The sequence below is a fragment of the Balaenoptera ricei genome, chromosome 10 (genome assembly GCF_028023285.1).
Source record: "Balaenoptera ricei isolate mBalRic1 chromosome 10, mBalRic1.hap2, whole genome shotgun sequence".
NCBI classification, from domain to species: domain Eukaryota; kingdom Metazoa; phylum Chordata; class Mammalia; order Artiodactyla; family Balaenopteridae; genus Balaenoptera; species Balaenoptera ricei.
In genome coordinates this window covers 85,086,532-85,099,337 of record NC_082648.1, presented here as the reverse complement: position 1 = coordinate 85,099,337, position 12,806 = coordinate 85,086,532, and the positions used below count along the sequence as shown (strand labels likewise).

General features: G+C 34.8%; 1 protein-coding gene across 1 annotated transcript in view; it reads left to right on the top strand.

Annotated features, from left to right (window-relative positions):
• BLTP3B (bridge-like lipid transfer protein family member 3B) overlaps nucleotides 1-12,806 on the top strand; it is a 95,760-nt gene that overhangs the window by 79,165 nt on the left and 3,789 nt on the right. The window contains 4 exon segments of the mRNA XM_059936740.1: nucleotides 2,081-2,334; nucleotides 2,652-2,760; nucleotides 10,805-10,998; nucleotides 12,699-12,806. Of these exon segments, the coding sequence (XP_059792723.1) occupies nucleotides 2,081-2,334; nucleotides 2,652-2,760; nucleotides 10,805-10,998; nucleotides 12,699-12,806 (665 nt within the window).

The following is a 12,806-nucleotide window of genomic DNA, read 5'->3' as shown; positions in this document are numbered from 1 at the left end:
GTGTGTGTGTGTGTGTGTGTGTGTGTGTGTAGATAGACATATGTAGATATATAGATAGATAAAAGGCAAAATAAAATCACATTTACCAAATTGTTTGTTTTCAATTGCTCTTACTGTTAAATAGACAAGTTAGTTAACTCTTGTTTTTCTTGGTACAGGAAAGAACACTAACCATGATCAGTTTGTGACCATTTCTTTTACCTTCTATTTTAAAAAATTAAAATATCGAGTTCTTAATTGTTTAAAGAATTCTTTGGGAGTCTTTTTTTTTTTGGCAGCTAAGTCCCACGCGGCTTGTGGGATCTTAGTTCCCCGACCAGGGACTGAACCCAGGCCCCAGAAGTGAGAGCACTGAGTCCTAACCACTGGACCACCAGGGGATTCCCTAGGAGTATTTTTGATCTTTTCTAGTATCTATACTATTTATTTATTTTGAATTGTTAATAAATAGTGCTAACATTAATTAAATATCATTTTTTACCTGAAATAAAAGTTTTAAAAACAACTCTCCACTTTATGTTGCATGTGGAGATGTATCCCTGGTGCATAAATATACGTATCTTTAATTTCTTGCACCTTTCTCCCCTTCATAAATATATATACATTTGACTTCTGTAAGACTAGAGTATTCACATGCATACTGAGGAAAATTAAACATCTTTCCATCATGAATTTGATAAATGGGGTCTTCTTATGAGGGCCCATGGGACAGATAACTTTGACCCTCAATAACTGAAACAGCTTCACCTTTCCAGAACAGTTTGTTTTTAACTCACGGGTTCTATGAATTGTGAAACGGATCGTATTTTTCTTTTTGCTGCTAGGAAGTTATTTTTGGTCTACCTTTGGCACAGAAATTTAAATAATGTATTTTGAGTTAATAATCTTACCACCTATCTTTACTTTTCCATTCCCTACTTATTTTTTTAATCTGATTATACCATGTGCATGTTTTCTCCTATTCTTTTTGGAGCTAGGTAATGTAAAATAAACAAAATAGTTACCATGAGGGCCAATTCACTTTAGTAGTTCCACTAGGAACTTTTATTTTTAAAGATATTCTATGGGTGTTTATTGAAATTAAAGAAATTTGTTTTGAACTCAAGTATTTATAGCTCTGTAAGCCACCTCAAATTCTTTTTTGGAACAAGGCCAAGGCATAAATAAATGTAAATATAAATATAAACATAAACATATATATATTTCCTTTGCTATTATTTTAGTTTCAAGATTGTCTTCTAGTAGTAACATTTTAATAGTGTCTTCTCTATTTGCTTTTCCAGTTATTTAAGGGCCCAATTTTAGTGAAGAATGTACAAAACGTTAGGCTTTTGTCACTACTTGAGAAATGACTTGAGTCACTTTAAATGCCGTGACTGTTTCTTCATGACAGTTGTCCATTATAAATGTATAGATATGTACACACTCAGACACACTCAAAATATCTGAGTTATGCATCATCAGATTTATATCATGGCTTGTTTTTCCATGTTACCAAAAAATAAAAATATATATAAAAGTATAGACAAGACAGGGCTTTCCTGGTGGCACAGTGGTTAAGAATCTGCCTGCCAATGCAGGGGACACGGGTTCGAGCCCTGCTCCAGGAAGATCCCACAAGCCGTGGAGCAACTAAGCCTGTGTGCCACAGCTACTGAAGCCTGCACGCCTAGAGCCCGTGCTCCGCAACAAGAGAAGCCACTGCAGTGAGAAACCCGCGCAGCACAACGAAGAGTAGCCCCTGCTCCCTGCTCGCCGCAGCTAGAGAAAGCTCATGCACACCATCGAAGACCCAACGCAGACAAAAATAAATAAATAAATAAATAAATATTTTAGAAAAGTATAGACAAGGCAGCATCATTACAGTAGAAAGATTGTCTATAAAAATGGAAATTGGGAAAATTAGGGTTGGGTACATGTGGTATATGTACTGTAAATATAAATTAAGTGTAAATATTAAAAGTTTATTATTGCTTTAACATTGTACAAAGTGACAGTACCTCTTAATGACAAATAATTGAGAGTGACATTTTTGAGTAGTGCTACAAAGTTATAATTTTTATTTGTTCTTTTTTCACAGTTTCAGATCATAAAGCTGTAATTCATTCTAAATCCTCTCCTGAGATTACTCTGAGATTTGAAAGTGGGCCTGGTGCTGTAATACACTCTTTGCTTGCAGAAAAGAATGGCTTTCTGCAGTGCCATATAGAAAACTTTAGCACTGAGTTTCTTATATCTTCTCTTATGAATATTCAACATTTTTTGGAAGATGAAACTGTTGCAACAGTGATGCCAATGAAGATACAAGTTTCTAACACAAAAATAAATTTAAAAGTATGTTAACAAATATTTTTATATTTTCATGTTACAAATGTTCACTTTGCCTACCTGGACTTTGATTCATGTCTAGAAATATGAACTTGTTGGTCTTTGTGGTGATAATGTAGAGATTTTTCATAGAAATTAGAAAATATCAAAATAAAATGAGCAGTTTTCTCACTGTATGAACTAAAGCATGTTAAAGATATATTTCGAACTCATTAAGAATATTATTGGCTGAAGTAGTGTTTAAGAAAATGATTAATTGAAGATGATTAATTTTATCTTTTACTTTAATAACAACATGCCAATACTATTTCTCTTTCCCGTAGGATGACAGTCCTCGTAGTAGTACAGTATCCCTTGAACCAGCTCCTGTAACTGTTCATATTGATCATCTTGTGGTAGAGAGAAATGATGATGGCTCTTTTCATATCAGAGGTATATATGAAAACAGTTTAAGTGAACATTTAACTGAAATTTGACATTATTAGTATGCCGATTGTTTTTTTTTTCACTCATACTTTTTATATACTATTTTATATGTGTGTGCATATGTAGTAGTAGATGATTTAGGGACACTTTGAGGACATTGTGTTAAAATATCCATGTATGAACCTCTAGCTCAGGAATAACTCATCTACAATTGATTTAGTATCTATTCTACAAATGTGTTTTGAATGAAGTCCTTCCAGGTTTATCTCAAGCTTCTCCTTTTCAACGAACCCTTCTCTATAACTTGATGTGACTTCTTAAAATTCTTGAGTACTTATTCTCCATACATTAGTTACTTATAGTATATTGCTATGTATTTAGTTCTGTTTTAGTGCTTGTATCTCCATTCTAGCAAGATTTCTAAGGTTCCTCATGTAAGGACTGTGTCTTCTAAGGTAGTGTGGAGTAGTGGAAAGAGCTTGAGTTGGTAGACCTAGGTGTTCTAGTCCTCACTTTGTTAGTAGCTACTTGAGGGTGAAATGTGAGGGACTGATAAGAGGCGAACCAGAAAAATCTGTAGCCAGAAACCATGAAAGAGAAGACTATTGCTGAGGTAGAAGCAGTTTGTGGGGCACTCTTGACTGAAGAGTCCTTCCTCTCTGGAGCTGGGGAACAGCTACAGCAAACATAGAAGTCAGGTCAAGAAAGATCAAAATGTCATTTTCATTAATGGTAAAAGCTCAGGTGAAGATAGCTCAGGTGTGAGAAGTTAGGTTTGCTGTATGGCTCTTGCTCCCAGATGCTTTAGATCCCAAAACTGCAGGTCTGTCTTACACAAAAAGCAGAGCAGAGTGCTCCAGTGCTCCAGAGTGCTGAAGAAAAGTTGAGACTTTTAAAGAAATATAATTAATATCCTCAGACAGATGATAGGATTTTGAACTCAAAACAAGAACAAGCTTTTATGGAAAATAACCAGTTAGAAATCCTTGAAAATTAAAAACCTGATCTTTGAAGTAAAAAATAGTAGGTCACCTAAAATCTATCAGCTCTACCTTCAAGAGATATCCAGAGTCAGACCTGAATCATACAGTATGTAGCTGTCCCAGATTGGCGTCTTTCACTTAGTTATATGATTTAAGGTTTCTCCATATCTTTTCAAGGCTTAATAGCTCATTTCCTTTTAGAGCCAAATAATATTCCATTGTCTGAATATTCCACAGTTTATTTCACCTACTGAAGGACATCTTGGTTGCTTCCATATTTTGGCAGTTATGAATAAAACTGCTGTACACATTCACATGCAGGTGTTTGTGTGGACATAAGTTTTCAGCTCCTTTGGGTAAATACCAAGGAGTGTGATTGCTGGATCTTATGGTTAAGAGTACGTTTAGTTTTGTAAGAAAATGACTGTACTATTTTACATTCTTACCAGCTGTGGATGAGATTTCTTGTTGCTCTATGTTCTCACTAACATTTGGTGTTGTCAGTGTTCTGGATTTTGGCCATTCTACATAGGTGTGTAGTGGCATGCTATTGTTTTAATTTGCATTTCCCTGATGACATATGATGTATGCATCTTTTCATATGCTGATTTGCCATCTATATATCTTCTTTATTGAGGTGCTCTTAAAGTCATTGGCCTCAGAGAGAGATTTCATATTGATAAAAGATCCCCCAAAACATACCTCAGTCATAAACCTTTATCCATCTAACAACATAACTAAAAAATATAAAGCAAACCTATTTGAAGTAAAGAGAAATGGAATCATATCATATTGAGATGCTACAATCATAGAGAAACTTTTACATGCCTCTCAGAGTACAAATATAGATACATAAATATAAATATGTGTGTGTGTGTATGTATATATATATATATATATATATATATATATATATATATATATATATATATTTGAATTCAACAAACGGGTAATTTCAAATACCCATAAAACTTCTCTATTAATTCAGTCTCAAAGAAAATATCAACAGATTCCAAAACATAGAGTTCATGCAGGCCATTTCTCTGATATCAGTGCAATAAAGTTTGTCATTGACATAAAAATGTAGCAGAAAATAAAATATTTTTAAAATTAATTAATTTATTTTATTTTTGGCTGCGTTGGGTGTTCGTTGCGGTGTGGGGGCTACTCTTCGTTGCAGTGCGTGGGCTTCTTGTTGCAGAGCACGGGCTCTAAGCTCACGGGCTTCAGTAGTTGTGACACACAGGCTCAGTAGTTGTGGCGCACGGGCTTAGTTGCTCCACAGCATGTGAGATCTTCCCAGACCAGGGCTCTAATCTGTGTCCTCTGCATTGGCAGGTGGATTCTTAACCACTGCGCCACCAGGGAAGTCCCAAATAAAATATCTATACTTGACAAAATTTAAAACAATCCTTGCTCTAATTCTTGGGGATTTATTGGCAACTGAGTGAGATTGATTACTATTTGCTAAAGAAAGCAAAAACAAATATTTGTTTTAAATGAGAGGTTTATAATATCTGAAGAAAAATATCCACTTGCATACACATAATGGAGAAATAAAGAATTACACAGACATCAATTTAATGAGTAAAAACTAATTTAAAATCAAGGTGCTTTGAAAAAATTTTCTCTGTATTTTCCCCTATATTTCTTATCTATATTTTATAATTAGTCAAATATCAATACATATTTTACCAATTGTGAATTGTATTTTAATGTAGTAGCTAAGGCAAAAGTGAATCACTGGTCCAGCAAGGGCATATATTTGCATGAAGATCATTTCAATATGGAAACTCCATTTGGATTTGTCTTTAAAGTTGTATGGGTTAAAAAAAAGTCACATATGAGGGACTTCCCTGGCGGTCCATTGGTTAAGACTCTGCGCTTCCATTGCAGGGGGCACAGGTTCGATCCCTGGTCGGGGAACTAAGATCCCACATGTCCCGCGGTGTGGCCAAAAAAAAAAAAAAAAAAAAAAATCACATATTTATCTTTTCAGAATATGTCACATTTTTATACACTTCATTTCTTACATTTTTGAAAACTCTTGCTCCTTATCAAATGTTTTACATTTTAGGAATATAATTTTTCTTATTTCATGTTTTTACAGTGACACTTGGATCTTTTCAGCAAAGCCATTTAGGTAGTGATGAAATGTTAGAGAAAAGCATATCCTAGATTTTCTTTAAGTGGGAATCAAAACTCAGGGTATTATTTAAATTTAGCAGCAGTACTCATGTATGTAAATTTTTCTTTTTAAGCATTACTTTTTAAAAAAAATTATTTATTTATTTTTGGCTGTGTTGGCTCTTCGTTGCTGTGCACAGGCTTTTTCTAGTTGTGGCCAGTGGGGGCTACTCTTCATTGCTGTGCATGGGCTTCTCATTGCAGTGGCTTCTCTTGTTGCAGACCACAGGCTCTAGGCGTGCAGCCTTCAGTAGCTGTGGCACGCAGGCTCAGTAGTTGTGGCTCGCAGGCTCTAGAGCACAGGCTCAGTAGTTGTGGTGCACGGGCCTCGTTGCTCTGTGGCATGTGGGATTTTCCCGGACCAGGGCTTGAACCTGTGTCCCCTGCATTGGCAGGTGGTTTCTTAACCACTGCGCCACCAGGGAAGTCCTGTAAATTGTTGATGTACCTTTCAAAAGCTCATTGAGACGATGGAAAAGTTTGTTGTGTTATTCAGGATATTAGCATTGTACAAAATTTAAGACAATTTATTTTAAAGTAGTTTTCCATTGTCTCTGGAAAGAACAACATGTTTTAAGCATAAGCAAGTATGCTTTGTTTTATACAGAGTGTCTCATGTTTTATTTCAGTGTATTCCTAAGAGCAATATCATGAAGCAGATTACATTATGTTATTTTTCTTATCATGTGGAAATGAATTGTATGAGGGTCTTTAGTGTATGATGTACGTAATATAACATAGTCTAATGTACCGCACATAAAGCTTGTATGATAATGTATCATAAATACGACTCAAATTAATATATTAGCCATGATAAACAAGTATTTAACAGTTTTATTTGCTTCTTAGAATTTTGAAGCACTTTGGGTTAATAATTTGAATGGCCCTACTTTCTCAAATAGCTCTTTAAGAAATTTTCAGGTATGGGAGTTCCCTGGTGGTCTAGTGATTAGGATTCGGTGCTTTCACTGCATGGCCCAGGTTCAATCCCTGGTCGGGGAACTGAGATCCTGCAAGCCACGTGGCACAGCCAAAAAAGAAAAATAAGGAAAGAAATTTTAAGGTATGCTGAGTTTTTCTCCCTTAAAACAAATTTATTTAGGAAACAGGAGCATTCAGAATAATCTGACTAGTAGGTGTTTCAAAAATTAGTTTTAGGTGTTTGTTGCTGTGATAATAGCAGCTTACCTAATATTTTTCTTTACTCCTTCCTGTTCTTTTAGTGTACTATGAAGTATACTTGCAGCTGCTCTGGATGTGATTAAAAAAAAGTTCATCATGAAGGAATAGGTGTTTTTTTGTTATTTATTTATTTATTTATTGCCACTTATCATAGTACTCCTCACTTCTTGGGAAAGACTAGTTTTTCAGTAAAGAGAAAGTTAAAATAATTTTTCAGAAAATTAAAAAGGTATACTACAGTTTCTTGTTGCTCCAGTGAAATATGACTAATTGAGTAACTTAATAACACTATTATAAGAGAAAAAGACGGAAAATGTTTGTTGTGTGTGTGTGTGTGTGTGTGTGTATATATGGTATGTGTGTATATCCTATGCCATCTATTGTTAATTACTTTTAATAGTAGTGTCCTGTCTCTCAACATGTCTTGCACCCAACACACCTAGGACCTGGCATACTCCCATCTGAGACAGTGGCCATTGTGACATTGACTCTCAGCAAAAGTGTTGTGAGGGAGTACCTCCCAATAGATTATATTGGAATGTTGGGGGTAGGATGGGGCATTGTATATTTAAAGGTCTGTGATGAACAGCTCTTTGCCATATACAGCCTTAGAATCATTGCCATAATACTTCCTCACTGGGAATGAGGGAAGAATTTTTAAATTACTAAACCTAAAGAAAAGTGTAAAACCTAAACTCGGAAGAGTGCCTGTATGACACTCAGAGAAGATAAATGAATAGACATCTTCTGTCTGAATAAACAGAGAACTGTTAAAACCTAGATTTAAAGTCAGATATTTTTTGAACACCAACTGTGGTACTAACAGCAATTAATATTTGAATAATACTTTCCAGTTTGTGAAGTTTTTTACATTAAATATTAACACTTAATTCTTACCATAACCCTTTGAGATAATTAAGGCAAGTATTCTTATCATCTCCTTTTTGCAAATGAAGAAATTAAAGTTTAGGTAAGTTGAATGGCTTGTCCAAGGTACAAGATCTAGAAAATAACTAGCAGAGCCTATGCTAGGGGAAAAATGTACATTGTCATAAGATGCACATTTCATCCATGAGGGGCATGGATTTGTTCATCAAAATTTGTCTTAAAAACTAGAAAGAAGTTCTTTTAAAGTAAATAAAAGGAAATATGTCTTTCTATAGTAATAGACTCCAATTACCCTTGTCAGTTACAGGTTCTCTCCTTTCCTATCCCTTTCCAGTCCCTCCCATCTTTACACTTGCTTCTTCCTGCCTCTTCCTCCCCCTTCCTCCCCTTCTTATCTCTTCCTTTTCCCTTCCTACCTGCTCCTCCCTACTTATCTCTCCCTCTTTTTGTTTCCTAATTGAAGTATTGTTGATTCACAATATTATATTAGTTTCAGGTGTACAGTATAGTGATTCAGTATTTTTATAGATTATACTCCATTAAAAGTTATTACAAGATAATGCCTATACTTCTCTGTGCTATACAATATATCCTTGTTGTTTATCTATTTTAATCTATTTTATACCTAGTAGTTTGTATCTTTTAGTCTCATATTCCTCATTTGCCCCTGCCTGCTTTCTTCTCCCTTTTGGTAACCACTAGTTTGTTTTCTGTATCTGTGAGTCTGTTTCTGTTCAGAGCAGCACTGTTTACAGTAGCCAAGATATGGAAGCAACCCAAATGGATAAAGAAGATATGAGATATATATATATATAAAAACACACACACTGTGGAATATTACTCAACCATAAAAAAGAATGAATTCTGCCATTTACAGCAACATGAGTAGACCTAGAGAATATTAAGCTTAGCGAAATAAGTCAGAGAAAAAGAAATACTGATGATTTCACTTATATGTGGAATCTAAAAGGTACTACCAATGAGTGTATATGCAAAACAGACTCACAGCTAACTCTCCATCTTTATCTCCAGTTACAGCTACATCCCTCTTCCTCTTTTCCCATCCTCACTCCTCTGTCTCCTCCACTCTCTAGCTCTCTCTCCTCCCTCCTCTATTTCATTCCTTCTTTTTCTCTTCCCATATTTCTTCCTCTTCTCTTCTTTTCCTCTCCTTCCCTTTTCTCTCCTCATTCCACTTCCCAGTGATTGAAATAAAATGGGTTTCAGAATTGTTTGGTCAGTGTTTTTTTCATTATTCTTAGAATCCCATGAGTAGTGAGATATAGGCTAAATAGAATGGGCCTTGGGCCCTCTATTTTCGTCACTACAGCCTATATAACTCAGCTTTTTTTTTTTTAGTTCATATTAGCATTCTATGTCAGATTTCATTTAAAAGAAGAGTTTTGCTCCTCTAAAAGTTTGAAAACCAAAAGTATGTTATAAATTTGTAAACAAGTAGAATTTTAGGGGTGTTACTAATTTTTTGAGGTTGAAAGAGTGGAGAATTTGGCTTTTCCATGGCATAGTACTTTAGGATTTCTCTTATAGTCACTGCCAAGCTGAATCGTATGCTAGTCTGAACCAATACAACAGTTTTTGTAGTTTTTTTCCTAGTTAATACTACTAAAAACATAATCAGTACAGGACAATATTGTAAAAAGTAGTTTCTGATTTGAGACCACTGTAATATAATGAACCCAAGAACAGACTAAAACTCAACTTGATGTCATTTATCCATGATGATGGAACTACTCCATTTTTATACATACAGAATAGGGGTAAAATTGATAGAACCATTATGGAGGGTAATTTGGCAATATGAACAAAAGCTTTAAAAAATATTTTTGTTCTTTGACTTAGCTAACCCCTTCTGGAAATCTTTTTAAGGGGAAAAATTATTTTGAGCAGTATTACTCTTTTGTCTGCTCAATATAATTTGATATGGTGAACTGCCTTTCTATCATGACTGTTGCACATGATTTTGGTGGACTTAGCAATCATATGACCCTATCACAAAAATGGAGATGGGACCCAGCAGGGCCGATCAAAAGATTTCAGCCCTTGGGACACTGAGTGATACATGAATGGACTGTGACCCAAGCATTCTGAGTCTTTTTTTGTGAATTGAAAAGGTCACTGAGAGAGAAGGGGTCACAGGCTGTAAAACTTACTTGTTTGGGGTCACCAGAGGCTACCTTTGCCATCATATGACTGAACTAATCCAGAAGAGAAGAAAAGTGGACCTGAGAAGTAGAGAGAGTCAGGTTCCTAAATTGACACTCCTGAGGACATCATATGAATTCCAGTATCTGGCTATACCTGAAGCACCATCAATTGTTTTTGATTACTGATTTAATCTCTTTACCTGTTGTATTTGCGTCTATTTCTTACTGAGTCTATTTTGGTAGCTTGTGTCTTTGTAGGAATTTTTCTGTTTCATCTAAGTTATCTAATTTATTGGTATACAGTTCTTCACTGTCTTCCTTTACAATTATTTTTATTTCTGTTAGGTTGATAGTAACGTCCCCTCTTCCATTTCTGATTCTAGTAATTTGTTTCCTTTTTTATTTTTTGGTCCGTCTAAGGTTTTATCAATTTTATTCATGTTTTCAACAGATGAGCTTTTGGTTTTGATTTTGTTCATCTTTTCAATGAATGAGCTTTTTTCTTTTATTGACTTTATTGTTTTTCTGTTTCATAATGTCTTCCTACTAATAGAGATACTCATTTTTAAATTAGTTTTTCACAAGAGAACTTAAGATTTATCAAGTATTTAGAAATGTTATCTGAGTATTTATTTGTTGTATTAGATTCTCAGATGCTTAACTCTAGAAATGATTTGAAAGAAGATGTCAAAAGTGATTCAGTGCTGCTTACCAGTGGAAAGTGTGATCTGAAAAAACAACGCAGTGTCACTCAAGCCACTCAGACGAGCCCAGAGGTTCCTTGGCCTTCTCGGTCAGTCAACTTTCCTGAGTGCTCCTTTGACTTTACTAGGGAACAGGTAATGGAAAAACTAGTTCATTCTCATTCAGTTTCAGCAATTAAAATAAATATTAAATAGTTCAGACATTATTTACTTATTTAACATTTGTTGAGTGCTTGTTATATGCCAGGCACTGTGTTAGATGCTGTTGATACAGTGTTGAGCAAGGTATGGACATTCCCAGCCTTCACAGAGGTTGTAGTCTGATGGAAGATAAAGGAGTAACTGTGGGACAGTGCCAGTTTCTGGAATCTATGAAGGCTTCTTGGAAGATATATTCATTTTGTTGTCTTATTTTTAAGTTGCAAAAGTATTGTTATATTTCAGAACTTTGGAAAAATATTTTAAAACAACTCTAACATATTGTAACCTCCTACAGTGTTATCAGTATTTTTTAATTTTTCCTCCCAGGCTCTTTCCATAATTTTTCTAAACAATTACTATTCTAGTGTATATAACTGTATTTTTTTTTTACTTAACATTGTTTAACAGATATTTTCCATATTGCTACGTATGCTTCATATATGTATTTTATTTGTTTTTTTAATTCAAGTATAGTCGATGCTTCATATTTGTTGTTAGTGGCAGATTAATATGGGTGTGGATGTATTGTCATTTCTAAAGGTTCCTCTTAACATTTGTTAATATTTGAGTTGCTTCTTATTTTTTGCTGTTATAAAATTCTGTCCAGCAGAATTTTAATTCTCTATGATAGAACCACAGAATGAGTTCATTCACCTGTTTAACAGGATTTGTTGGATGTCAACTCTAAGCTAAGGATATAGAATTGTAACAGTATACCACTCCCTATCTATTAAGAAACTCAAAGTTTAGTGGGAAAGACAGGAGCATGTAAATGGTAGTCAGAACATACTGTTTCATGTGTTATATGTACTAGAGTTTGGGAAATATAGTGAAATACCCAACTTGGTCTGTAAGGCAAGCATTCATAAGCTGGTACTAAAAGGTCTGAGAACTCTTTGAAATTGAACGAATTTATTTTAATATATCTGTGTAAATGTGTTTTCCTGTGGAGAAAGTTTTATCACATCTTCCTGGTTAGGGGTTAGGGAATGGTTCTAAGAGGATAAAATGCTTGAACCAAGTCTTAATGAGGGGAGACCTATTGATATCTAGATGAAAATGTCTAATGAGATATTCAGAATGTGGGTCTGGGGCTCAAGATAGAGGCTTGTGCTGGATCAGGCTATCTATAGTTATTGGAACCACAGGAGTAGATGAGAGCATCTAAGAGAGTGGCTCCAGTGGTAAGAGAAGGCGACCAATTATGGAATTTAATAGAATATGAAAAATTTAAGGGTTCTTAAACAGCTGAGGAAGAGATGAAAAGTCCATAGGTAGAGAGGGATAAACAAGAAGGAACTGTAGCATAAAAGGCAAAAGAGGAGAGAGGCTTAACAAGGAGTGGTGAGGTCAGCAGCATCTTAAGAGAAATTGAAATTAAACAAAATCACTATTAGATTTGGAAATTAGAAGTTAATTAGTGTTTTGAATTGCTGGGTCAAAACTTATGGACATTTTTAAGTGCTTGGTATGTGTTTCCAAATAACTTCTCAAAGCAGTTTTCAGCTTAAGTGCATCCCCACCAGCATTGGGTAATTTTACTGACTCATGTGTCATACCTTTGATACTATATAAAGAGTTTGTGTTTTCTGAAAATGGTTAAGTTTTCTTATTTTCCAAATTTATCATTTCAGCTCATGGAAGAGAATGAATCTCTTAAACAGGAATTGGCTAAAGCTAAAACAGCTCTTGCAGAGGCTCACTTGGAAAAAGATGCTCTTCTCCATCACATAAAGAAGATG